The sequence below is a fragment of the Drosophila erecta genome, unplaced genomic scaffold (assembly GCF_003286155.1).
Source record: "Drosophila erecta strain 14021-0224.00,06,07 unplaced genomic scaffold, DereRS2 tig00000246-arrow-arrow-pilon, whole genome shotgun sequence".
Taxonomy (NCBI): domain Eukaryota; kingdom Metazoa; phylum Arthropoda; class Insecta; order Diptera; family Drosophilidae; genus Drosophila; species Drosophila erecta.
Window position 1 is genome coordinate 612,501 of NW_020825214.1, and position 27,418 is coordinate 639,918.

General features: G+C 37.2%; 1 protein-coding gene across 4 annotated transcripts in view; it reads left to right on the top strand.

The window, feature by feature from the left end:
• The window catches only part of LOC113564623 (transmembrane protein 65), a 20,459-nt gene extending 6,217 nt beyond the window's left edge, over nucleotides 1-14,242 (top strand). For 2 of the 4 annotated variants that reach the window (XM_026982911.1, XM_026982910.1), the window contains exons 2-6: nucleotides 10,472-10,594; nucleotides 10,717-10,758; nucleotides 10,816-10,883; nucleotides 10,939-11,142; nucleotides 11,200-12,284. In XM_026982911.1, the coding sequence (XP_026838712.1) occupies nucleotides 10,472-10,594; nucleotides 10,717-10,758; nucleotides 10,816-10,883; nucleotides 10,939-11,142; nucleotides 11,200-11,310 (548 nt within the window). In that variant the 3' untranslated portion in view covers nucleotides 11,311-12,284. Of the gene's footprint in view, nucleotides 1-10,471; nucleotides 10,595-10,716; nucleotides 10,759-10,815; nucleotides 10,884-10,938; nucleotides 11,143-11,199; nucleotides 12,285-14,128 lie in introns of those variants that run through there. The other 2 variants (XM_026982909.1, XM_026982913.1) reach the window with 2 other exon arrangements.
• The last annotated feature ends 13,176 nt before the right edge of the window (nucleotides 14,243-27,418 follow it).

A 27,418-nucleotide genomic window follows, 5' to 3' on the forward strand; every position in this document is an offset into this window, starting at 1 on the left:
ATATAAATATAAATATAAATATAAATATAAATATAAATATAAATATAAATATAAATACAATATAATATAATATAAATATAATATAATATAATATAATATAATATAATATAAACTGACATATGTACCATGGAACCACTTGACAAATACATACACACTCGCTACACACTTGCATTCGCTCTGAGCAATTGAAGTGGTAGGACGTGTCGTAGAGCGAAGTCATTTTTTCTGTTGTGTCACGGTGCGATGGAGCGTTCGCTGGAACAGCGGTACGCCATAAAGTTTTGTGTGCGACTTGGAAACTTATCAAATGCTTCGAGAGGCCTTTAAGGAGGAGTGCATTTCGAGATGTAAGTCAGACCCCAAATTATTGGTGACAATAACAACTTCGGCCGCGTTAACATAAACAAATGACTTATAGACATAAACATACGCCGATACCGAATTCGTTTTTCCGCAGTTCTCTTGAACAGAGCCACTTGTGCTCCACATAAACAGCGCTATAATTTAATTAATTTTATATTTTTATTATTCACTACACATTCCAAACATTAACGGCATTCAGCAGGTCACAAAAGACCAGTTACTTAAAATGACTGTTGACATGTTGGTAGTACATAACCATAAGCCACGTCACGATGACCTTGTGTGATACAATACAATCTAAACATCCTTATATATATTAAAATATATAATAGCCTTCTAACCTGGAACAAATAATATAAACCTTCATGCGCTAACGATTATAATTCAGCAGCGCTGTCATTTTTGTATACATATGTATACATATTATGTACATATGTATATTAGGTTTTCGATGCTTACTCCAGATGCATCTGCTACATGATTGACATTCCCCTTGGGGTATTACTGTTAATTTAATTTTTTCTAATTTTAATGTATTCATTATAAAATGGTTTTAACTATTAAATGCCTTCCGCAATAAAAATTCTGAAATATTTTATTACTCAGTGAGTTGATGCTAAACATGTGTTGTTCAGAACAGCCGACAATTACTAAATTTTCCATCTAAAGAAAAGCTTGTAATGCATTTTCATAAATGAATTGTCTGCATATAAACCGTTATGTAAACGCTTCAAGCGATAACGACATTATGTATTTTTTTCTTGGAATTAGGGACAGATTTCTTGAGTTCCAAGAGAAGTGGCGTATTATATTGCGGTATATTTTTTGCGGACGTTGATTCCAACCTAATCACTTTTCGTTTTAATTTTTTTTTGTTGGATTTGTCTTTTATTATTTTATACGTTAAATATTTTTTTATACACTTTTAATGTTTGTGTTTTATGGCACTGACGACAAACCTCAGCAGGGGGCTATGAACGGTGTTCTTTTAGTGGAGGCGATCACAACTGAATTGACATCAATTTCACCTTTATTGCAACTATTATCTTTAATACGGTTGCAATCTGGACTTTTTCCTTTCCTTACATATTTTACACCAATATAATATGGGGATAAATGATCTTGGCATAAAATCAGCGATGAAGTGCTTACCACAAGATCTTCTGTTAATAAGTATTTTTCGGCCCATTTCATTAAAATTGTTGGAAAGTTTGGCAGGCTGAACTTGTTCCCACTGATATTTGATCTTTTTTTCTCGGCCGAAGTCATAAGGGCATTAAATATTGACCAATAAACCTCTTTATAAAAATAATATATGAATTTGAATTCAAACCAGTGTATATAACGATTGCGCTAAAAATTGCAAAAATACGTAAACAATTAATATGTTCTTAATTTTGCACTTATTAGCAATTACTAATAGCTTTTCTATGCAGCAAATCAACTTTCATTAAATATATGGAAGCGTTTATTTAGTCAAAGTTAAAAAATAAATTAGCAATTGAGAGCTCTATGTAATAGTCAGCTTTAAGCAAACGGATTAAGAGAAAGCAAAAAGAGGAATATTAGAGTTGGTACGTTGGTACAAAACCTAACAAAACCATGATATGCATATAAATTGATATATGTAAATCAATATATACATATAATTACAACTTCGCAGTTTGTTGGTTTATAAAAAAAAAATATTTTTATTAATCACTTTTAAACTTAAGCGAACGTCGGAGACAAATTCACGTCTTACACAATTGAAGTATGAATAAAATCTAAATCTAATTTGCAAAGCGAACGCTTAGCAAACCCTTGGCTCAGCTTATTTACTTCTTTATATTGAGCGTACATAGGCTCTCATTTATGTTTACGTTAATTAGGCGCTCTCTTGAGTGGATTGCGCATGGATACAGATCAGCCGAGTTTGAGCTACGTGGAAAGTTTTGACCCTTTAAGCTGTGTAAGCAGTTTTCACCCTTCTAGTGGGAATAACGAATAAGACTGCGGATGTTTATGTTAAATTGTTTACATCGGCCGAATTTGTTATTGTCACCAAGAAGTTGGGGTTCTTATATGCTAAGGCATTCTTGGTTCTATGTTCTATTGTTGCTAAGTAAGAGAATATATAAAGTGGCTGGTATATGTTGTAGATATATGTTATGTGGTTGAGCACTACATATGTCACTACCCCAACCTTAAAATTTAGCCTGTCCTCAGGCGGATATTCTAGGATACAATACAGGATTAGTATCAAGTACTGTATTTATATTTTCTGTTGTTATACTATTTTGTTGTTATATTTGTTGTGAATTCTCTTTTTTATATTTAACAATTAATTTTTTGGGAATGCCTTTATATTTATAAATAAAATATAGTATAAGTGCAAGTATTATAATAGAAATTATAGGTAATGTAACAATTTGTAATGTGTTGTATGTATTAGTGTGTTCTTTAATTATTTCTTTAGCATGTATATATGATAATGGTTCTAACTTTGTTACATTGTTATTGATATAGACCGTTTGTGTGTAGTCTAGTGTTGTGCTTGTGATTAATATGTTTTCTATTTGAACAGAACAATTAAAAGCTTTTATTATATTGTCTCCTATTATAATTTCTCTATTAGTTATACAGTTTTGATTTAATACAATTTTTGATAATTTCCAAGTTAAAATTATGTTTGGTTCTATATAAGTTATTCCAATATTATGTGTTTTTGAATATCTACATTCTGTTGGTATTTGATTAAATATTCCTGTAATACATTTGTTCATTATTGGTTTTCTTGAGTTTTGTTTATAAACTTGATTATCATGAATATAATATTTATCATTTACATTTTCTATAAGTATATTATTATCTTTGTCTGGATATGGTACGATGTTAAAAAGTGCAGTTTTTATAATGTCTCTAGGAATATGGGAAATAATAAGTATTTCATTTGCATCTGATTTTAACCATGTAGAAGTTTTTATATTTCGCAATTTTCAATGTATTCGTAATTTGTAATTTAAATATTAAAAGTTCTAATCTTCTGTCACCTTCACTTATTGCGCTTAAATGGCTGATTACTTCAATGCCTCTATTGACTACATCTATTACTTCATTCAATTCATTAATTTGAATACTATGTTGAGAAAGATCGTTTATTTTTTGTTCTAATTCTTCCTTGTCATTTTGATCTAAAATGCCAAAAAGGTATTTAAATATTAATGAAACCACGTTTATTGCGTTTTATTATTCTTCTTCCATTCATCTCTCTGTCTAATTTTTCAGTTAAATATTGGATTTGGGCTATAGTACCATATTCTTCAGCTAATTTAATTAAATTTGCAAAAGTTTGTTCGGTTTTTGTAAAGTTTACGGACAAATAGTGATATTCATAGTTATATTAATTGATCCTGTTTTAAATATAAGATATCCATTTTTAGCATGTATTGGGTTAACCTCTAGGCTTTGACCACGGACGGCACGGACGAAACATATTATAAATGTTATTATGAATAACTGTTTAATCGGACTCCTCTTGATTTTCGGGAGTTGAGCTGGAATTGTATACAAATTGTATTAATTGAAAATTGTATTAATTTTCTTTTGTTTTTTAAATTTAGAATTATAATATTCAATAATGTTTTCTTCCTCTATTTGTTTCTTCGTAATGTTTCTCATCTATTTGTTCTATGCGTCCTGTTTTCTTAAATGGGTTAGTTGTTTTACTTTTTACGAATGGTGCTTGTTTATATCTGGTATCTACTTGATACCTATGTCTATCTTTATTCAACTTATCTATTTTTGATTGTTTCTCCCTTTGGGTGTCATATGCAGGTGTTCCTGCATAAATGAAAATATCAGCTGGTATTCTCCCAGTTGTATTGTGTTTGGTTTTATGATTATATACATAGAGAATAGTTTCAAATTGTGTTATCTTATTTTCCGGGTCGGACTCACTATTAATGATTCTTAACTTTTCATTGACTGTTTTATGGAATCTTTCAATGTCAGAAATTCCATTTTTACTTGTTGTAAGTGTAACGCGGAACATATAAAAGCTGAATCTTTATCGGCCTTTATTTCGGACGGTTTTTCCATTTCACTGAAAATTTTAAGGATAGCTCTTTTCGCTTCCAGCCAGTCTCTACTGTTAACTTCAATCAAGGCGGCATATTTGGAATAAATGTCAATGCATGACAGGAATGTTTTATTATTGATTAAATAAAAATCGATAACATATTTTTCTCCGGGATTAAAAGTTTCTGGTGTTAACTCATAGTTTAGTTTAGTATCTCTATGTTCTGTTTTGGATATGTTACATTCTTCGCATTCATTAATAATGTTCTGTATTAACTTTTGGTAGTCTGGGTAATAATATTTTTCTTTGAAAAGGTTAGTTTGTTTCTCTATTCCTGGGTGTAAAAGTTCTCTGTGGCTTTTTATAATTATTTCTTTAAATTCTGAATATGTTTCAATATCTTTTAATTTGATGTTTGATTTCATAACTTTAGTTATGTTATTCGGACTGACAATTTCAATGTAAGCGTTTTGAAATGTAAGGAAATCTATTTTGTTATGAAAGAAAATTACGCTTCTTTTAGTACATAAATATTCTTTAATTAATTCTTGATCTGGATATTTGTCATTTCTATGTAATGCATTTTAATTATTGTTTTATGAAAGTATCCTTTAGTTTCTACGGTATTATTATCGTCTTTTATAAATTCTACCTGCCTGTTGTAGTAATTAATTGGCCTTTCCGTTAAGGAAATATAAGATTGGTTATCTTCTTGAGCACTGTGAATAGTAGCTTGTGTTGGTAACGAAATGTTACTGGAAGTTTCTCCTAGGAAGTTTTCTTCAATTTTTACTCTTGATAGAGCATCTGCTACATGTGTAGAAACACACCAGGGAGATATTTGCTATGGTAATCAAATTCATTTAATTTGATTTTCCATCTCTGAAGTTTCATGTTTGGCTCTTTAATTGAATCAAGACAATGAAATCAATTTTCTACCAAATAAATAGGACCTGAAATATTTAGTGGCCCAAACAATAGCAAGGAGTTCCTTTTCTATTGCGGAATAATTAATTTCATGTCCGTTCAGAGTTCTGCTCGCATAGCATATAGGTTTATGCTCTTGCGATAATACCGCGCCTATAGCAAAATTGCTGGCACCAGTAGTTAGTGAAAAAGACTTTTTAAAATCTGGGTGTATTAATATGGGATCGGACGTTATTAACAAATTCAAAAGCTAAGTAATAGTCTGAGTCTTTGATATTTATTATTGATCCTTTTTTTTAGTCGTAATGTCATTTTTTTTTGCGTTAAAAACCGCAAAGACCAATAAATGATTTTATTTCCTTAGTGGACATTGGTATAGGGAAATTCACTACGGCTTTAATTTTTGTGGGATTTGGTTTAATACCATCTGTTGTAATTATATGCCCTAGGAATTCAGTTTCTTTTTTAAGGAATTCGCATTTGTCTAGCTGTAATTTTAAATTTGCTTCCCTGAGATTTAAGAATACCTTTCGCAAGGACATTATGTGCTCTTCCAATGAAGTGGAATACACAATTATGTCATCCATATATACGAGACAGTTTTTGTATATTAAATCTGCTAAGAGATTATTCATGCAACGTTGAAAAGTTGCGGGTGCATTTTTTAAACCAAATGGCATTCGAGTATATTCAAAATGACCATTTTTGGTGGAAAAAGCTGTCTTCGCTATGGAATTTTCATCCATTTGTATTTGATGAAAACCTTTTGCGAAGTCAATGGTTGTAAAGTATTGGCAATTTCCAAGCTTGTCCAATATTTCATCCATTACCGGTATTTGGTATTTGTCATCAACGGTTATTTCGTTGAGGTTGCGATAGTCAATGACTATGCGAAATTTCGATTTTCCCGATGCATCTGGCTTTTTGGGTACTACCCAAACCAGAGAGCAATACGGAGAATTCGATTTTCTTATGATGCCTTGTTGCATCATGTCTTTCATTTGGTTTTCGAATTCTTCGTCGAAGCTTTGTGGGTATTTGTATGGACGTCTGTAAATTGGGTCTTCGTGTTTAATTGTTATGATATGCTAGTTGTACTTGTGAAGGTCAAATTTTCACCTTCTTTGTACTGTATGTCACTAAACTCGTATAAGACACTGGTGAGGGCTTTCCTCTCTTCATCGTTTAGATGATCAAGTCGAAATTCATTTGTTTCATTGAGTTCGTTGTCAGTTACATAATTGACTACTCAATATTTGGGGAATCTAACAGGTTTTCTTTTAAACTCTCTTTAGGTGTTTCTTCTTCTTCATTAATATCTTCAAGATGCAATTTAAATGTGTATTTATGTAAAGTAACTGTATTGGATGTATAGCATATAGTTGCTTTGGAATCTTCCAAATATTCCCTGCCTAACAAAATATCATATGTTTCTGAGAATTTATGTAAATAAAATGTTTGCTTTGTTGGATATAGTTTACTAGGTTTTAATGCAATTTTTGATTTTAAAATAATTTGACCGTTTATTGTGTGTACATCCTATGCAGCTTTTGAGTTAATCAGACAATTGGAAAAATTTGTACTCATCAATTTTATTGATGAACCTGTGTCAATCAAACATTTGAGTTTGATATCGTACATAGTTATTTGTATGAATGGGTAGGTTCTTCTTCTTCTACTTCTGATTCCGATCCCGAGGCAAGTTGATGAAAATTTTCACTAGTGTCCATTTTAGACTGACCACTGGAACTTTCACGCTGCCTTTTTTGGGGCTGGTTAGTAGTAGAATAAGATGTGGGTTTTTGATAATTTAGAGTGTTTTGCGCTCTACCTTGGTCTAACTTTTGTTTGAACTCACTGTATGTCGCTTGGTTATTTTCAACCCTTTTTGAATTATTACTTGCATAATTATTTTGATTTTGCTGTGTTTGAATATAATAAGGTTTTGTACCTTGGTCATTATTATTTCCTTTATTCTTTTGAGAATCATTATTTTTACTACTGCTTTGTGATGTAGATGGACTGTTTGATTTAGCTTTAGCTTTTTCTGTATTTAATACAATTGTATCGTAAAGGCCTTCCCTTTGCGCTACTTGTCTTAATAATGTTGTTGTTGTAATGTCGTACCTTGCTAAAGTCATGAACATTCTGTCTGGAATTCTTTTATAGTATTAGCCATTGCGGCGGTATAAAGAGTTGTATTTGTATAATTATTTTCTAGTGATAATTTATTTGAAATTTCGAAAATCTTATTTTCTAGTTCTTCTACAAACTTACGAATACTACCACTCCAGAACGTGTTGTAAAGTCTTCAATGAGGACTGATCGTAGTTCAGCCCAAGTGTTGCACTGTTGTAGCTGGGACACTTCTTGTGCGTGTCGGGACAGCTGCATCTCGATGGCACTGTAGAGTACACTATGTTGCCTCTTGTCTGTTGTCGGGTATAGGGACATCACGAAGTCCACACGTCTCACAAATGATGCCAGTTCTCTTGTGGAACCGTCAAATGTTGGGATGTGGCGAATCTGGCCCAAAGCCTGATTCAAATGTAACTCGGATAGAATCATAATTTGTTCACTGGGTTGTGCCATGTTGTTGGCTATTGTTGATTTTTGCTTTTGAATCACTCGGTAGGTTAATACCGGGGTTTTTATTTTTTTTTAATTTTAAAATTCACACACCTTCGTAGCGGTCCAATCAAAGTTAGATGGGCTACACTGACCTGGTAACAGTCACACCTTTTATTTATTTTGGTGAGTCACGATTTAATGGTCACTTGCAGTTTTTAATTTGTATTAATAGTATCCAACATCGAGAGTTAGATAACTATTCACAAATATTTTGTCACATAGATTCTTTTGCGGATCTGCTTTGTATAAACTGAAGCACAAACGAAACTTTGTTCGCCACGAGCTGCGCTTCATTAATCTCGAACTAATCTATTAGCTCTAAGAGATTATGTTCACACGCGGATCCTACCGGCTGCGCCAATTACAACTTTGCAGTTTGTTGGTTTATAAAAAAAAAATATTTTTATTAATCAAAAACTTAAGCGAACGTCGCAGACAAATTCACGTCTTACACAATTGAAGTATGAATAAAATCTAAATCTAATTTGCATAGCGAACGCTTAGCAAACCCTTGGCTGAGCTTATTTACTTCTTCATATTGAGCGTACATAGGCTCTCATTTATGTTTACGTTAATTAGGCGCTCTCTTGAGTGGATTTCGCAGGGATACAGATCAGCCGAGTTTGATCTAATTTGATCATCATAACAAAAGTTTTTTTTTCCTAAATATAGGAAATATTTAATCACGAGCATACACTGCCAGAAACGCTGGGAAAGATGGGTTTTGAAATATTAAATTTATATTTAAACTCTAATTTTGATTATTTATAAAGTGAAAAATATTATTTATTTATTATATATTACACAGCTATTATATTATATTATATATTATTACAGCTAAATTAAGTTATTATTATTAATTCATATTAATGTTATGCACTGAGTATTTTATTTTTTGGGGTTTGTTTTCACTTATTTATATTTTATGTTTCACTTCTTTCAATTTTTTTTATATTTCATTCTTACCTTTGCCAATATATTTTCAGGAAAAATTTCGAAAGCAAACATATTATTTCGTAAATGAAAATATTAAAGAGGAACAAGAAAACTAACCTAGTTATAACCAACTTAGATAATCCTCCGCTACATTTTGTTTTCCTTTTTTGGGTTAAGCATGATTTAGGTTGGGAATACATGATTCGGCCGGGAATTAATTTGCTTTAGGTGAGATATTTGTTTTTGTTGTTTAAGTACACGTGCATTAGCGGAGATTCGGCTAAGGCCTAACAAATATATACAAAATTGGATTTTGATCGGCCTGTCTCCGACGATTCGGGTTGAAGGCCGCCGAATTTTTTGGGGAAAAATTCTTAGCACTAGGTTCCAATCCTATAAAAGTTAAATTAGTTTATTAGTTTAAAATAAAATATTTACTCTGGTAACTTGATCAAGCTTATTCTTATGCTACCAGAGCACGTCCGTTTCGTTCGCTGGTCTGATTGAAAAGAATAGACCAAGCTTCGGGCGGATATAGCCAAGCTCGCGGCGAAAATTTGGAGATCGTGTTAAGCCCTTTTCAATATGGGAAGCGATATCGCTATTATCGATATTATCTCCGGAGTATCGCTACTTAGAATACTTTCGCTTAAGCGGAGGCTTAGGCTTAAAGTAAGTACAGAAAGTATGCTATAAAAACTCTTTGGCTGTTTGCCGATCATTACCTAATTTGGGCTTAAGAGTAGACTTTTGGGCTAAGAGTGATTTATTATTTATTACCCAAGTGCTACTACAAGTGGGATCCGGAGCAGGAACTTATCATAAGCTCTGTGTTATCTCGACACATGTTTTAAGCATGCAGATTTCAGAGATATAGACGCGTAACCGCCCAAAACTACCACACCCATACCTATGAAACATTTTATAATTGTTTTATTTTATGAAAAAATTTTACAATTTCTCGTACGCACTTTCAATAACTGATTAACGGTTATTTGATAGTCGGTGATCTCGACTATAGATTCTCCCTTGTTCTAGTTGAGAAAGGTGTTAAACCCCCTAAGAATTGTACTAGGAAGGGTAGAGATATTTTTCTGGGGTATGGAAAAATACGCTCTTTAGATAAACTGTTAAAGCTGTTTAATCGCTTCTTCAGATTGAAGGAACAATTGGATATGATATTTGAAGGCTTTAGATAGGGAAGGATATATATAAAGATGGGAAATTGGTCATTAAGACTTCAACCAATTTACACGATATTTCTGAACCAATGTCTGCTGTGGCAAAAGAGAGGTGCGTTATATAATGTGTGGGTAATCTGTCGTTCAATCGTATTCTAAGTTAAGCGAATTGTTGAAAAACAGAATGGTCTAATACATACAAACGAACCAGGTTAACACCGTACACTAAATCAATTCTTGTTATGGTTTTTGACAAAAATGTTTTATTTATTTTTCATATCCCAACATCGATATCTTAATAACACATATCTGACACTGGAACAAAAAACACGCCACCGCCTCGGCTCACACATCACTATACATCGGTTTTAAGGTCAACTGGCTTTTGGCAGTTGGCGTACTCGCTTCGGACGACTTTCCAATAAGACGGAATTGGGCCAAGTTATTGCGGGAACTTTTTGTGCAGTGCCCGATGATTGGCTGCGAAAAAAATTGGGTAAATAACTATATCAGCCACTAACATAAAGCTGTGCCTGTGGATATAATACAGCATCCGCATCATCAACGAACTCTTAACCCTATAGTGGTATCATACTTTCCTTTTTATTTTGTTTGCAGTTGAGACGGCAGCATCACCCACTGCAGGTCAATTGTACAGCAGTAAGTAAATGTCATAACTTGTTGGTTTATAACTAATAAGTCATCATATATTTTTAGTTTTCTTTGTAAATGCAGTGCCGTTTGTCGCTTTCGGATTTCTTGACAATTTCATAATGATAATGGCGGTAAGTATGATGTATAGACAACCATATAAACGTGTAAATATATTTCCATTTGTAGGGCGAATATATTGAATATTATTTGGGCCACTTTATAACGCTGTCTACAATGGCAGCCGCAGGACTAGGCAACACCATAAGCGATATTCTGGGCATCACTATGGCTACCTACGTTGAGAATGGGTGCCAGATATTGGGTCTAAAGCAGCCCAATTTGACTCCAGCGCAATTTGAATTAAAGTCTAGCAAGCAGTCGTCAAGTTACGTATGTTAATCAAAGAACAGACAAAAGGGTTTTTCATATCTATATCTATTATTTTAGGGTCGAATTGTCGGGATCACTGTGGGCTGTCTGCTTGGAATGTGTCCTTTATGGCTTATGGATGAAAAAGCAGATAAGGTGAACGTAAATGATGAGATCCACAAAAACTAGAAAGTTTTCGAGCTTGTCAAGAGAACGGATATCGCTAATAATTTAACAACTTTTCATATTTTAAAAGGATATCATGATTTTTTGTTGAACATCTTGAATATGTATTAAATGTTTGTTATGCAACTCAATAGAAAAACGTACCAAAAGTGTCTGAGAAACAAATATGCTTATCGGTGGTTATTGTCCTTACAAACAATATGTTAAATTTATAATTATATATATTTTATATTTATATTTATAATTTAATACTTTTTTTATCACCTAACCACCTTATAACAGATTACTCGAAAAACCTCAATATGTATAAGCCATACTATAGGTTTAACTCTATAATGCTTTTGAATGTCTTTAAATTTTACAAAATACAATTCTTAAGTAAATTTATCATATATATACAGTGCCGTTCAACAGAATAGCTTTGAAAAATATTTTTCATATGATTCCTCTTTTTTTGTTACAATTGCAAAACTTTTGACTCTTTTGATTTGACTCGTTACTTTCATCGTTGTTAACCAATTTTGAAAAATGTAATTCACTAAAAAAAAAGATAGAAAAATAGGTCAAAGTCAACACATCGTTAGTAATCCTATATATACTGATAATCTAATCTGTACTGAAGCAGATCATTGAAAACCAAATAGTTGAGGGAAAAACTATATGGGAACAGCATTCTAACTAGTTGGACCAGAGGGCTATTATTACTATTTTCACAATTCAAGAAAGGATGTAGTACACCCTTCTACTGAACGAGTATCGGGTCTAAAAAACACACAAATCTATTACGTCTAACGTCACTATTTTAATTTATGAAGAAAAGTTATATAGATTTCGAAAAGTTTATTGTTTAAAAAAAGTATATTGTGTGAAATGGCAAAATTTTGCAAAAATGCATCAATACAAGACTTTCATATAGTAATTAAATAACTTTCGATCTTTTAACAAAATGTCCAAATGCTTATGTCCAAAAAAAAAAATACAGTATCTTTAGGTCCTACTTTAATGTGCCTACATGCATTAGGACCAACGTCGATTATCAATTTTACCATTTAATTAATCAATTTCCGCTTTTTAATCAGTATACATAAGTCGTAAAAATATTTTGATTTATTTAATATGTACATATGTACATATGCACATATGCACACAATGCAGCAGCATTGTGACCCAGCGTACATATGGAAACCAGACTTTAATGAAAGACTTGATTAATAACACTAATATAAAACTTTTAAACAATACCATTAATTTTTTTTTTGTTTGCTTCATTAAAAATGATTGCGCTTTTTATCGTTTATTGTACGCTGTAAGCACCCTTATAATAAATATAGTGTAAAACACAATACTCCAGATTCATATAGGAATCGTCAAATTGACAATCTGAACGCACTACACGTTAGCAAATTAAAACCTCAAGCCCCTGTTTTGCATCGCATATGGACTACTACTTTTTACTTTTTTGGTGAGGTATCGTACATCATATAAAAAAAATGTAATAAATATTTATGTTGAGCTAATAAGTATTTTTATTAGCTATTTTTAGTATAAAACGACGACTTTAAATATTACGATTTTCGAATGTAGTTTATTTTATTTGTGGTTACAGCGATTATTGACGATGGGCAGACTTCAGACAGCAGAACATAAAGCCAAATGAGAGGAAAGAGAAGGGCTTTTGTGCCTATTTACGCAGATAATAGCCTATAAAATTGCACAGTATCGCATAATTGTGTTTACAAAGTTGCAATGTTTTTAAAGGATGAATCTCACATACTCCCCCCGTTGAAAACGAGCGTGGACAACATCAGTAAGGGGTAGCAGACATCTTATTTACTGATCCCTTCGTCCATTCTGATGCTTTTCTTAGTACGGCAATTCGGCCGACTTCATCTCTTCTAGAAAGCAGGTCAAAATCTCCATTTCGCGTAACTTACCGGATACAGCCATGGAAGTAGTACTTAGATGAAGGTAACGCAAAAATAAGCATTGAATGTATTGAATTTTTCTAAATGCTTCACGAAGTTCATCGATCTTCTTCAACCTCACATAAAGAACGGACTCGTCGCATGAAATTTAACTAAGCTTGAGAGGAAGCCCGCTAAACGTTCTGCTCTACTCGCCTTGCGCTGCAAAAACGTCACCCAGCTTGCATCAGCGGTAACGTTTCAAGAATTTTCAGCAGCTTTGGCGACAAATACAACAATAAACCAGCAGAAAAACGTCTCGAAATTCGGTTTAAGCGGGAGATGAGCGCAAAGATAATTAGCGGCAGCAGTCCGTTACTGGGCTATAGATGCGCGCAAATATAATTCCTTATCTTAGGTAATCAACGGAAATTACTTTTAATGTTTACTGCCCTCAACTTTTACTGACAGTTGCAGACAAATGTTTGTTGCTGATTCAACGCACTCCGCACAAAAGCGATTTAATAAAATTTAAAGTTTAAAACAACTATGCATGATTTGCACCTGGTGTTGTTTAAGCTCAAATCGAGTCGGGTTCACCAAATAAGTTTAATAAGTTTTTTATTAGCTGTTGGCTACTTCGCTCCCAAATTGAACACGGATTTCAAGTATTCGCTTGGATCTCCAATGATCAATCAAACTATGAAATCAATCAAACGATCAACTGAAATCTTTATTCATTGTTAATTAATTCACTGGTTTACATTATAATTCTTACATTTGCGTTTTCCTCCTCAGCTCGCACGTCCACGCCGTTTTCCAATTTCTTGCATTTGCTGCTTCTCAGCGCTTGGCATTGATACTACGGTTCTAAGCTTGCGGTACAATATAGAAAATATACAATATATATTATCTAGGGCGTAGGTAAATCTGGGCGCAGGGCCGGATTAATAACTTCGGAATTACGGCACGACGTCAACATTCCATTTGCCGACTTATCATTCCCCCTCCCCTAATTCACCTGCTCCAGCTGTGTATTACCAACTAATATATCATCTTTGCCAGCTTTACCGACGGTCGTGTCACTAATCGATCCACTCCACTGTGGTCCAGAACTCGATTTATTTGGCATAAAGTCGAAAAATTGATGTTACATGGTTCAAACTTCACACAATTTATTGTAATGGCATTGATAATTTGTGACCAAATTGGCCAGTGCGACCAAGACCACGCTTGCCGCCCCTGCAAACTATTTAATAGTAGATTTAGAATAAATACAAATTATTTCCTGTTCTATTTAACTACTTACTTATTTTTTAAAAGCAATTTTCTTCTTCATCCAATTTAATATTATAAATATCCTCATCGTCATCAGAATCGCACTGCAGATCGTTTTCATTTTCAGCTGTAGACGGAAGTTCCAAAAGACGTAATATCTCTTTTGAGAGGGGTTGTTTTTATTTTTTGACAATAATGGATCCGAGGAATCTATATCTCTATGAAATACATATATCAGTCATAGTATTGATTATATATTATATTATATACATATTATTCCTTGAATGCGACAATCTATTTTTCTTGTAAACTTTGTTGCGTGCTTAGAAGCATTTTCGCCCGAGCATCCTAGTGGAACCAAGCTCGACAAAATTTTGTGACAAAAAACAAAAACAGTGCAAAAAATACGCACTCACACAACAAACACAACAGAAATGAAATGAACCCCAGCCAAGAGAGCTGAGCGAGTTAATAAAACAAATCAACAATAACAAGCGGCCGACGGAAAACAACATATCGCAGCGGCCACCACACCACTTGATCGAAGTTCAAAAATTCATATTTGAAAACAAATGTAAGATGTTCATTTTTGTATATTTCAAATAAAGTTAATAAAATACCCAGAGCCGTCTAGTGTGAGGTTTCAGTGTTTATAAAAGCAAACTTAAACAAATTTCTGCCTGTTGCAATAAAGTGTTAAAGAAACCTTTGTAAGCTTAAATAAAAAATTAATTCCGAAACGATTTGATTCTTTTATGTTGCGCCCAGGGCAATACCAAGACAAAGCGGACGACAGTAGTGGCGACGAACTAATAACTTCATACTTAGAGCTAACTTTAGATCAATCAAAAAAAATGAATTCAGGTTGCCCAGATAGAGGCAAAGGTGCGAGGAGAAGATAGCCCCTCTGACAAACCAGCTTAGTAAATCTAGAGTTTCTGCACCACAGATAAAAATTTTCCAAGAAGTTGAAATCGTGCCAGGGGCCCGCTTCGACGAGCCCCTAGATGTTGCAAAGTCCATCCCCGAGTTCGAGGGAAAGATAGAAAATGATGTTTCGTGGAGGCAAGCCGCATCCGCAGCCCATGAAGTCTTCGAGCCATACAACGGCACCTCAAGACACTACCAGGCTGTAGCTATAATCAGAAACAAAGTAAGGGGACCAGCAGATGTTGTGCTGGGCTCATTCAACACAGTGTTGAATTTCAAAGCTATTATTGCTAGGTTAGATTTCACATACGCGGACAGGACACCGGTTCACGTAATCTAAAAGCAACAAAGCACGCTTCAGCAGGGAAACTTGCCAGTGTTACAATATTTCGACGAGGTCAAAAAAAACTCACACTATTGACAAATAAAACACTAAAGACGCACGACATCCCCTCAGCCTTAGCTCTAGCCCAACACGCCGAATCAAGCAATGAGAGATGCATCTTCGCAGCAAATTTTGCAAAACACCTTGAGGAAAAACTCCAGAAACAAAATTCGCAAAAGTCTCAGATCTGGCGTCAGAACGCCCAACAGGCAAGGGAAGAAAATTCTCAAAGCAAGAATCCCTACTTCCAAAAGAATCAAGAAGACAAAAATGACCAGCAAAACCCAAATAGCACAAAACAGCGCTTTAACAATCAAAAGTCCCAAGGGCGGGGTCCCGATCCAATGGAGGTGGATCCCTCCTCGCACTTCAGGCAACCCGCACAGGTTTACAAGAACAATCAAAGTTACGGCGAGCAGTCCAACCCAACAAAACCTGAATCATCTACCCCAAGAAGAGAGTAGCGGTGACTACGAGTCACGGTCACAGCATGAGATGACACAAGTAGAGGACGATTTGTCCAGGGTCGAAAGCAGTAATTTTTTAGCGGAAGCTCTCTGCTTCCGTTCATGAGACGAACGGTTGCAGGGCGAATTATCAGACTTGTGATAGACACAGGGGCCTCAAAAAATTATATAAAACCACTTCCTGAACTGGCACATTGGGTGTCCTTTTCAAGTCAAAAACATTCATGGGCACACTAAGATCGAGCAGAAATGCCCCATCCACCTTTTCGACGTAAAGTCCTTTTTTCATGCTAGAGTCCTAATGACTTTGATGGCATAATTGGACTTGACATGTTAAATAGATAGAAAAAATCGAGTTCACTAAATGTCAAAAGGTGAACCATATTCGGATTAATGACGCAGATGTCCCTCCTGCTGCCATATCCACTTTTGATAGTATGATCAACAAAATGGTAATGGCATTTGCGGACGTTTACAAGTCCCTACCGTACAACATAAATACGGTTGCCACCATACCAACGGATGACGAACCAGTTTACTCAAAACTGTATCCGTATCCAAAGGGCGTGTCTGACTTTGTCAATGCAGAGGTTAAACAACTTCTAGCGAATGACAAAATACGGCCGTCAAAGTCCCCTTTAAATAAACCGATATGGGTCGTCGACAAAAAAAGCATCGACGAAGCGGGTCACAAACAAAAGCGTCTGGTTATTGATTTTAGGAAACTAAATCATAAGACAACCGACGACATCCCATCCATTCCGACTATATTTGGGCGAGGCTCAGTATTTCACTAAGCTGGACCTCAAGTCAGGGTTTCACCAAATCGAATTGGCTGAAAGAGACAGAAAAAAGACAGCGTTCTCTGTCAACAACGGGTAGTACGAGTTTTGTAGACTCCCCTTCGGGCTGAAAAATGCCCCAAGTATTTTTCAACGAGCCATCGATGATGTGCTCCGCGAACAAATTGGTAGGATATGTTATGTTTACGTCGATGACGTAATAATCTTCATAGCTGCTTCGCAAGGCCCCTAACAGATATCTTGAAAGGCGAAAACGGCAAAGTAAGTGCCAACTACTAAAGAAAGGTGATAATCGAGTTGTCACCACAGCAAAATGAAGCCTTCAATAGGCTTAAAAATATACTGGCCTCCGAAAATGTAATGTTGTCCTACCCAAATTACAAAAAGCCTTTTGACCTCACAACAGACGCGTGTGGCTACGGACTGGGAGCGGTACTGTCACAAGACGGCTGCCCGATAACAATGATCTCACGAACACTGCGAGGTAACGAGGTAAATTTTGCCACAAATGTGCGTGAGCTTCTCGCCATTGTATGGGCACTTAAAACCCTCAGAAATTACTTGTATGGTGTTAAGAATCTTAACATTCATATAGACCACCAGCCATTAACCTTTTTCGGTATCGGACAAAAACCCGAATGCCAAAATAAAGCGTTGGAAAGCCTTCATTGATGCGCACAACGCAAACATAATTTATAAACCCGGAAAAGAGAATTTAGTAGCAGACGCTCTGTCGCGCCAAAATGTCAATGCACTAGAGGACTCAGTAGACTCGGATGTTGCCACCATCCACAGCGAAGAATCCCTCACGTATACCATTGAAGCCACAGACAAACCGGTGAATGGCTTCCGGAACCAAATTATTATGGAAGAAGGAACTATTCCCCAACAGAAGACGCCTATTATGTGTCTAGTATGTGACTAGTATGTGTCAATTTTCTGATCGCATCACATTATTGCAAAGCATTAAAGATGCAGTAAATGCTGACGTAGCCAACGCAATTCATTGCGAGCTAAACATACTGGCTTTCATTCAACACGGACTGGTTGAGGCATTCCCTTCTACCACCTTTAGATATTGCAAGAACTTGGTTGCAGACATTGTAAACCCAACGGAACAGAGGGAAATTGCGGCAGCCGAACATAATCGCGCGCACAGAGCAGCGCAAGAAAATTCGAAACAAATACTTAGGGAGTACTTTTTTCCAAAAATAGGTCACTCAACTTCAGAAATAGCTGCAAATTGTAGAATTTGTGCTATGAGTAAACATGATCGGTACCCAAAAAAACAGGAAATAGGGAAAACCCCCATATCATCGTTTGCCGGAGAAATATTGCATATAGATGTTTACTCCACTGCCGGGAAATATTTTCTAACCTGCATCGATAAGTTTTCCAAGTTTGCGGTAGTACAGCCTATACGGTCCAGCGCAATTGTGGCTATGAAAGCTCCACTTTAGTAACTTTTGAACATGTTCCCCGAAAGAAAGGCAATTTACTGCGAAAACGAGAAATCCTTGAACTCGATTATCTTCACGATCATATGGCGGCTTGGCACTCATCGCCCTATTGCTACTCCTCTCGGGCACCGGGAAATAATACCAGCGCAGAATGAGAAAGAAGAAACCCGAAGACGCGTTTCAAACTAGTAGGGGAGGAGATAACACGCGCAAGCTTGAGTTTGCTGACAACGCTGTTGCGCCGGATGCCGCGACAAAGTTGCAGCCGAAACTCACACGCGCGAGCTGCCTGATCGCCCGCTGCAGAAGCTGACGCAGCATTTAGCCGACATTCCAGCGGCAGCGGCGGCGGCGGCTTCGTGGTCCGATGAAGCTTGCCCTAAGTTTCAGTTTTAAATTTGTTCTTCAAAGGTTCCTACGTACCGGAAATAAAAACAAATAAAGATACTTACTAAAATAAAACAGTTTTATTTTAATTTATATAATGAAAAAGTTGTTTTATATAATGAGCGAAATTTTTCTGAATTTATATAATAATTGGACGAAATTTATTAAAAAGATCTTCGTTGAAGTAGGTAATAGATGATCTGAAGTCGGACTTCCATTAAATTGAACTCGCGGAGCGCGATCGAGAAAAGACAGTTTTTTCGGTCACCAACGGGAAGTATGAATTCTGCAGACTTCCCTTTGGTTTAAAAAATGCCCCCAGTATTTTCCAATGGGCCATAGATGACGTTCTGAGAGATCACGTCCGTAAAACTTGCTATGTCTATGTCTATGATGTAATAATTTTCTCCCAAACAATGGAGATTCATGTCAATGATATAAACGCGGTTCTAAAAACTTTGTGCGATGCAGGCATAAGAGTGTCTGTAGAAAAATCTAAGTTCTTTAAAGAGAACGTAGAATATTTGGGATTCACAGTGTCCCGAGGGGGAATTAGAACTTCACCTTAGAAGGTTAAGGCTATAAAAGAGTGTCAACCTCCATCCACATTGTTCAGTCTCAGGTCATTTTTGGGATTGGCCAGTTATTATAGATGTTCGCAAGCATCGCAAGAATATTTTTAAAGGTGACAACGGAAAAATTGGTGCAAACCACTCAAAGAAAGTCAAACTTAAACTTAACCTGACTGACCTAAACTGACCAACAAGCAGCGAAAATCATTTAAAAAATTAAGAAACATCCTGGAATCTGAGGATGTCATGTTGGAATACCCAGATTTCACCCACCCATTTGACATATTATTTCGCAAATGAAAATATTAAAGAGGAACAAGAAAACTAACCTAGTTATAACCAACTTAGATAATCCTCCGCTACATTTTGTTTTCCTTTTTTGGGTTAAGCATGATTTAGGTTGGGAATACATGATTCGGCCGGGAATTAATTTGCTTTAGGTGAGATATTTGTTTTTGTTGTTTAAGTACACGTGCATTAGCGGAGATTCGGCTAAGGCCTTAACAAATATATACAAAATTGGATTTTGATCGGCCTGTCTCCGACGATTCGGGTTGAAGGCCGCCGAATTTTTTGGGGAAAAATTCTTAGCACTAGGTTCCAATCCTATAAAAGTTAAATTAGTTTATTAGTTTAAAATAAAACATTTACTCTGGTAACTTGATCAAGCTTATTCTTATGCTCACCAGAGCACGTCCGTTTCGTTCGCTGGTCTGATTGAAAAGAATAGACCAAGCTTCGGGCGGATATAGCTCAGCTCGGGGCGAAAATTTGGAGATCGTGTTAAGCCCTTTCCAATATCGGAAGCGATATCGCTATTATCGATATTATCTCCGGAGTATCGGGACTTAGAATACTTTCGCTTAAGCGGAGGCTTAGGTTTAAAGTAAGTACAGAAAGTATGCTATAAAAACTCTTTGGCTGTTTGCCGATCATTACCTAATTTGGGCTTAAGAGTAGACTTTTGGGCTAAGAGTGATTTATTATTTATTACCCAAGCGCTACTACAAGTGGGATCCGGAGCAGGAACTTATCGTAAGCTCTGTGTTGTCTCGACACTTGTTTTAAGCATGCAGATTTCAGAGATATAGACGCGTAACCGCCCAAAACTACCACACCCATACCTATGAAACATTTTATAATTGTTTTATTTTATGAAAAAATTTTACAATTTCTCGTACGCACTTTCAATAACTGATTGACGGTTATCTAACAGTCGGTGATCTCGACTATAGATTCTCCCTTGTTCTAGTTGAGAAAGGTGTTAAACCCCCTAAGAACTGTACTAGGAAGGGTAGAGATAATTTTCTGGGGTATGGAAAAATACGCTCTTTAGATAAACTGTTAAAGCTGTTTAATCGCTTCTTCAGATTGAAGGAACAATTGGATATGATATTTGAAGGCTTTAGATAGGGAAGGATATATATAAAGATGGGAAATTGGTCATTAAGTCTTCAACCAATTTACATTTGTGCAATAATTGTAAATCGCATAATTGTGTTTACAAAATTGCAATGTTTTTAAAGGATGAATCTCACATACTCCCCCGTTGAAAACGAGCGTGGACAACATCAGTAAGGGGTAGCAGACATCTTATTTACTGATCCCTTCGTCCATTCTGATGCTTTTCTTAGTACGGCAATTCGGCCGACTTCATCTCTTCTAGAAAGCAGGTCAAAATCTCTTTCGCGTAACTTACCGGTTACAGCCATGGAAGTAGTACTTAGATGAAGGTAACGCACAAATAAGCATTGAATTTATTGAATTTTTCTAAATGCTTCTCGAAGTTCATCGATCTTCTTCAACCTCACATAAAGAACGGACTCGTCGCATGAAATTTAACTAAGCTTGAGAGGAAGCCCGCTAAACGTTCTGCACTACTCGCCCAGCTTGCATCAGCGGTAACGTTTCAAGAATTTTCAGCAGCTTTGGCGACAAATACAACAATAAACCAGCAGAAAAACGTCTCGAAATTCGGTTTAAGCGGGAGATGAGCGCAAAGATAATTAGCGGCAGCAGTCCGTTACTGGGCTATAGATGCGCGCAAATATAATTCCTTATCTTAGGTAATCAACGGAAATTACTTTTAATGTTTACTGCCCTCAACTTTTACTGACAGTTGCAGACAAATGTTTGTTGCTGATTCAACGCACTCCGCACAAAAGCGATTTAATAAAATTTAAAGTTTAAAACAACTATGCATGATTTGCACCTGGTGTTGTTTAAGCTCAAATCGAGTCGGGTTCACCAAATAAGTTTAATAAGTTTTTTATTAGCTGTTGGCTACTTCAAGTATTTCAAGTATTCGCTTGGATCTCCAATGATCAATCAAACTATGAAATCAATCAAACGATCAACTGAAATCTTTATTCATTGTTAATTAATTCACTGGCTTACAATATAATTCTTACATTTGTGTTTTCCTCGTCAGCTGGCACGTCCACGCCGTTTGCCAATTTCTTGCAAATGCTGTTTCTCAGCGCTTGGCATGGACGAGACATGTTGTGGACATGTGAGAGAGCGGGAACACAATTCTACGGTTCTAAGATTGCGGTACAATATCGAAAATATACATATAAATGCAGTGGTGCTATACCTATACTGCTATACCTCGGTTTTGGGTGCAGATGGACGCCCTAGATGGGCGTATGTAAATCTGGGCGCTGGGCCGAATTATTATTTTCGGACATACGGCACGGCGGCAACATTTCATATGTCGACGTAACAATTAGCTATTTTTAAGAAATGTGTCGATGATTCAAATGTATTGATTTTTGAAACCTTATTTTGTAACGCATCATCAATGCAACGAATTAGGGCGAAGTAATGGCAGAGCGAAATGAAAAGTTTAGAGAAAGAGAGCTTGGAGATCAGTTGGAGAACCATAGTCTGGAAGAAAAAAGTGTGGAGAGAGAGAATGTGGAGGGCGCGAGTGAGACGTCACAAGTTAGAACAGAGAGTGTCTGCGTGCCGATTTGAAGGAAGTAACGGTACCAAGCTGGACCAGGCAAAACGGTAAAACCGTGGACATTGAACCCGGAGACTGTAGACATCGAGAAATAACGGCTAAAGGAGGTCTATATAAGCAGGCCGAGCGCTGGAAGCGGGACAGTCAATGAGAACGGGAACCACGAACTTGCTACACCACGAATCGAGACCAGACGCTGGCGTTGGCCCGGCGAGAGCGATAGTATTTAAACAGGCAGGACCAGTCCTAGCAAGAACCCGCGTGCGTGGTGGGATTGTGGGGGAGACTTGGTCGACTATTTCGGAGATTGCATAACGTAAAATCAGTATGGATAGCAGTTTGATCTGCCGTCTTAAGAAAAATAATTTCGTATATATCGCATATATATCGCATATATATCGCATATGTGGCTGAATATTACGCTGAAACGGAAAACGATCCAAAGCTCACAGCAATTTGGACAGAATTAGAAGCAGCATATCCAGATAGACCACGATATAGAGCATAAAGCTGACGAACCTCGAGGGCGAAGACCTCATCTCAAGTCTGAGCAGGCAGGAAATGCAGCAGAAGGGTCAAAAAAGACAGTTAAGCATAGAAAGAAGGTCAAGTCCAAAGAGATCCAGGCCCAGCTAACCGGATTATACAAAGACAGGCCTGGGAATGGTCTTTCCGCCTTGAACGAAAGGAATGGTCCGAAAACACGTACGGCTTAGACCCAAACATGATTCCCGAGCAATGCCATATTAGGCAGGGGTAGGCTCTAAAATCGTTTATTTCCAACAACAGACACTGAAGGACTTGGACCGAGTTCATAGAGTTTTCAGACATACTTCCTACCCTGGAGATACTTTGCAAAACCTGCAGACAAGGTGAGGAAAAGGAAGCAAGGGTGTAGGAAACCATTCAAGGACTACAGGGTAGAGATGCAGACCCTAATAAGACCTCTGGGACACGGAAAGAAGGAATCGCTAGAGATCATCAAGGAGAATTGCACGCCAGACCTACGAATAGCGTTGAATAGTGCCTGGCAGATGAATGCGAGGAGCTGCAAAAGGGACGGGGAGCTTTCTTGGAAGAGCACAAGCACGAGTCACGTGCAGAAGATGTGAGGAAGCGGAAGAGCAAGGAAACACCAGCAATCACTATCCAGAGGTATCAAGAAACGACACCCGAGGACAACTTGGCCCAAAACCAAACCTACGTTGCCCATCCTCAAGAGGTCTGACGCAGGTACGGTTAACACGGCTATTGGGCACGAGCATGCCGTAACTAACGGCTCCTGTTCAGCTGGATGTGCGGTAGAATAGGAATCAGAAGTACGGAATGCTGCCAGAAAGCGGGAAACCGCCAGCGATCTCAGCCGCAGACAGACGAGCAGGGGTCGCAAGATGCCACCTCCCCGAACTAATCGAGAAGGAGCAGCAGTTGTCCGCAGCAGTGACGGTTGATGGAGACGCATACAAAGGCACGATCGACACCGGGGCAAGTTTCGTTAGCGAAGAGCTGGCGGACAAGCAGGCTGCCCGACGATCGATTACAAGGATAAGAAGGTAAATTAAGTTGGCAGATGGAAGGCGTGGAGAGATCAGTGCACAGCTCGAGGTAAAAGTCCGATTCGGCAATAGAAGACTTTACATGAGCCTCCTAATACTTCCAAGAATAGTGGATGCATTGGTGTTGGGGTGGAATTCCCTCACGCAATTCGGGACCGAAATCAGATGCGCCGGTCACGATATCCGGATACAGCCCAGGAGCAGGCACAACGGGTGGCTCATCCACATTTCAACAGGCACTAGACCATGTGATTGGACCGGAAATGTCGCCACATGCCTTTGCGTACATCATGACATCATCGTAATTGTTCGCACCCTAGATGAACATAAATAAAACCTTGGGGAAGTGTTTCGCCGTTTAAAGAATGCAAACCTAAGAATAAACTAAGAAAAATGTCAATTCTTCAACCAACAACCTGTTGCACCGCGTCTCAAGTCAAGGGATAAGTAGGGAACCAGACGAGGTAGCAGCTAAAGCCCAATTAGAAACACCCTCGTCAATCCGTGAGCTAAGACAATCGGTGGCGGGGAACCGAGAGTTTGGCCAAGAGGCGCACAAACAAAAAAAATAACACTAAACAGGGAAACATATATTTGGATTGTATACAAATCGCCAGAATGCTATGTTAAAGCAATCTAAAAAAAAGGAGACAAATTAATGTGCGCAAGGGCAAGAAAAAGGGAGTACAGATGAGTGGATCCGGGCGGGGAAGCAGGAGCGCCTAAAAGGGGCATAAAAGGGGCATCTCTCCACGGGTCCTAGTCGTCCATCAAATAGGCAGGACAAGGCCAGCATGCTACCAAGAGAAAGTGGATTAAAAGAAGAATTAAAGAGAAAACGTACCTGTGAATAATTTCCTCCTCGTCACCATGTGTTTAGAGAAGGGGGGCCTCGATAACAAGTCGATTGGCACTGGACGATAGTGTCGATCGATGGGCAAAAATACAGAAACATCGAATGGCAACGCCGCACCAACGGAAGATATCGGAGGGTGGCAACCATCGATCGCGAGAAGGTAGTGTGACCAGATGACGGGAGAACGGATAATACGGAATACAAAAAGGAGAACGATACTGAAGCGAAGGAACGGCTTCCGAATTGAGTCACAGGTAGCTAAGGTCCATTAACACAAAACACGGATAGGCTGAGGCGCCTTGCTACACCGCTAATTGAGACCAGACCTGGCGTTGGCCCGGCGAGTCCGAAAACCTTTGAACAGGCGGGAGCAATCCCAGCAAGTACCAATCAGCATCTCTACAGTGACAACGGAACCAACTTTGTGGCCGTGCACCATTTGATAACGGCGTTCTACGGCAATCTCCTGGAGGATTACGAGAAACAGTAGTGCAATGGGCTATGGGACGCTAATGTGAAGTCGGTGAAGCATAACCTTAAGAGGGTCATTGCAGATCGATGGCTCACCTATGAGGTGCTCATAAGCATAGAAGCATGCCTCAACTCTTGTCCGCATTGCCCTCTCACAGCTGATTCAGGCGATCTAGAGGTGCTCACGCCGGCTCATTTTTTGATTGGGGCTCCATGTTGGCGCCTCCGGAATATCGACCACATCCCAAGTCCGTTGTGGAACAGTTTCTCATTCATCAAACAATGATACGAAATTTCTGGAAGGCAGAAGGCTTATTTCAGTGGCACAAGTGGTGCCAGAAGCCTAAAAATGTTCAGCTCATCGACCTTGTCGTCATCAAGGACGACCGATTTCCGCCGTAACAATAGTTACTAGAACGTGTCGTCGAATTGCACCCAGGCACGGATGCGTTAAAAGATAAGTGTCGAAACTGTGTTCACTGCCAATACTTTCCTAGGCACCCTTAGGGAACCCCTCTTACAATGATCTCTTGTTAGCGATCAGCATGTTGGGACACCAACATTGCTGATTCATTGCAATCGAAGCACGGAGAAGTTGAAGTACTGATCGCTTTACTCTTTCATCGGTATTGGCTTGCAGGGAATTGAGGTCGGCTCTTGTATGCCGACTGCCATAGCGGTTCATTAGGTTAGCATTTGTTTGAGAAACAAAGTTGTTTCACTCCATACCGATGGAAAATTTTTCTTTCGAGGGATTTGAATACCTCTTTTGCCACAGCATGACTCATAGGCTGTAACCAACCGAATTCCGAGAAATGATGAAGATATAGAAAAATAACTGAATTTCCAGCATTGGGCCGTCGGTAAGCTCCCATAAAGTCTATAAAGAGCCTTTGGCTTGCTCGTTCCGTTACATACTGTTCCCCATAGGTGGGCGCTTTTGCCTATTTATAAGGTTATTATTAATAATCTGTAATATATGTAATAATAGGTACCCAAGGAATACCACGAGGATATTTATATGGCTTTCGAATGGAATTGAAATATTTCCATTCTTCCCAACTAAGCTAGTTTTCTAACTATAACTTTTCGAAACATTTTACTTCTGTTTTTATTAATTATTTTATATTGTTTTTTACTAATATATTTAATATATATATTTATGAATTCAGACCGAGGGTTTCATAAAAAAAATACGATTGAGTTTTTATGTTTAATTAAACTTTTTATTTATTCCAATAAGGGAAGAACTAGAGCCTTTGGATTATCACTAAGTTGGACAATGGACTTCGAAATTGAAGTTGGCTTGGCGGAGTTACTAAGTACCCAACTGCTGCATGGAGACATGCTTGCTGTTTTATAGGCAATTTGGGGTAGCCAAAGAGCGAAGCTTAAGAGAGTTGGGTTGTAAACATCTATGAAACTATTATTATTTTTTCTATTATTTTAGTTGGCCCGCCAACTGTTGGAATGCAAATGGTTAGGCGACGAGAGTCTATGTTTATAAAGGCGACAAGAGTCTATGTTTATGATTCGCGATCTGTTCGCCAAAGGGTGGCTTTGGAACATGACGCTGTGTCTACGGTTAATAGAAGGGCTCTCGTTCTTTGATTACATTTTGTGCTTAGACTTTAATATTTTGTGTTTAGACATTAATGTCAGTATATGAGTTTTATACTAGTGTATGTTGCTTATAATTATGTTATGGGGAGTTGTGGGTGTAGAATGGATATGTTACTATATATATATATATATATTTTTTTTTTTTATAAATATTTTATATATTTCTTTTGGCATGTAGGAATTATCAATCATTTGTTCGTTTATGAGAGTGAATGCTGAGTTTACGCTTCTTTTTTTTTGTCTCTTAGCTATCACAGTCCACTTGCAATGCTTAAAATAATGCATTGTAAGTTTATGCTTTATAAGTTTGCTTAAAAGATCAATTTTATGCACAACATTCATTATTTGAGTGAAACCGAAATGTGAAATCACTATTTTAATTTTTAACAAGAAAGAGACAGTGGAAAGGGAAAGAAAAAGTTTTGTGCGGTTTGTGGGCGTATTTCGGCAA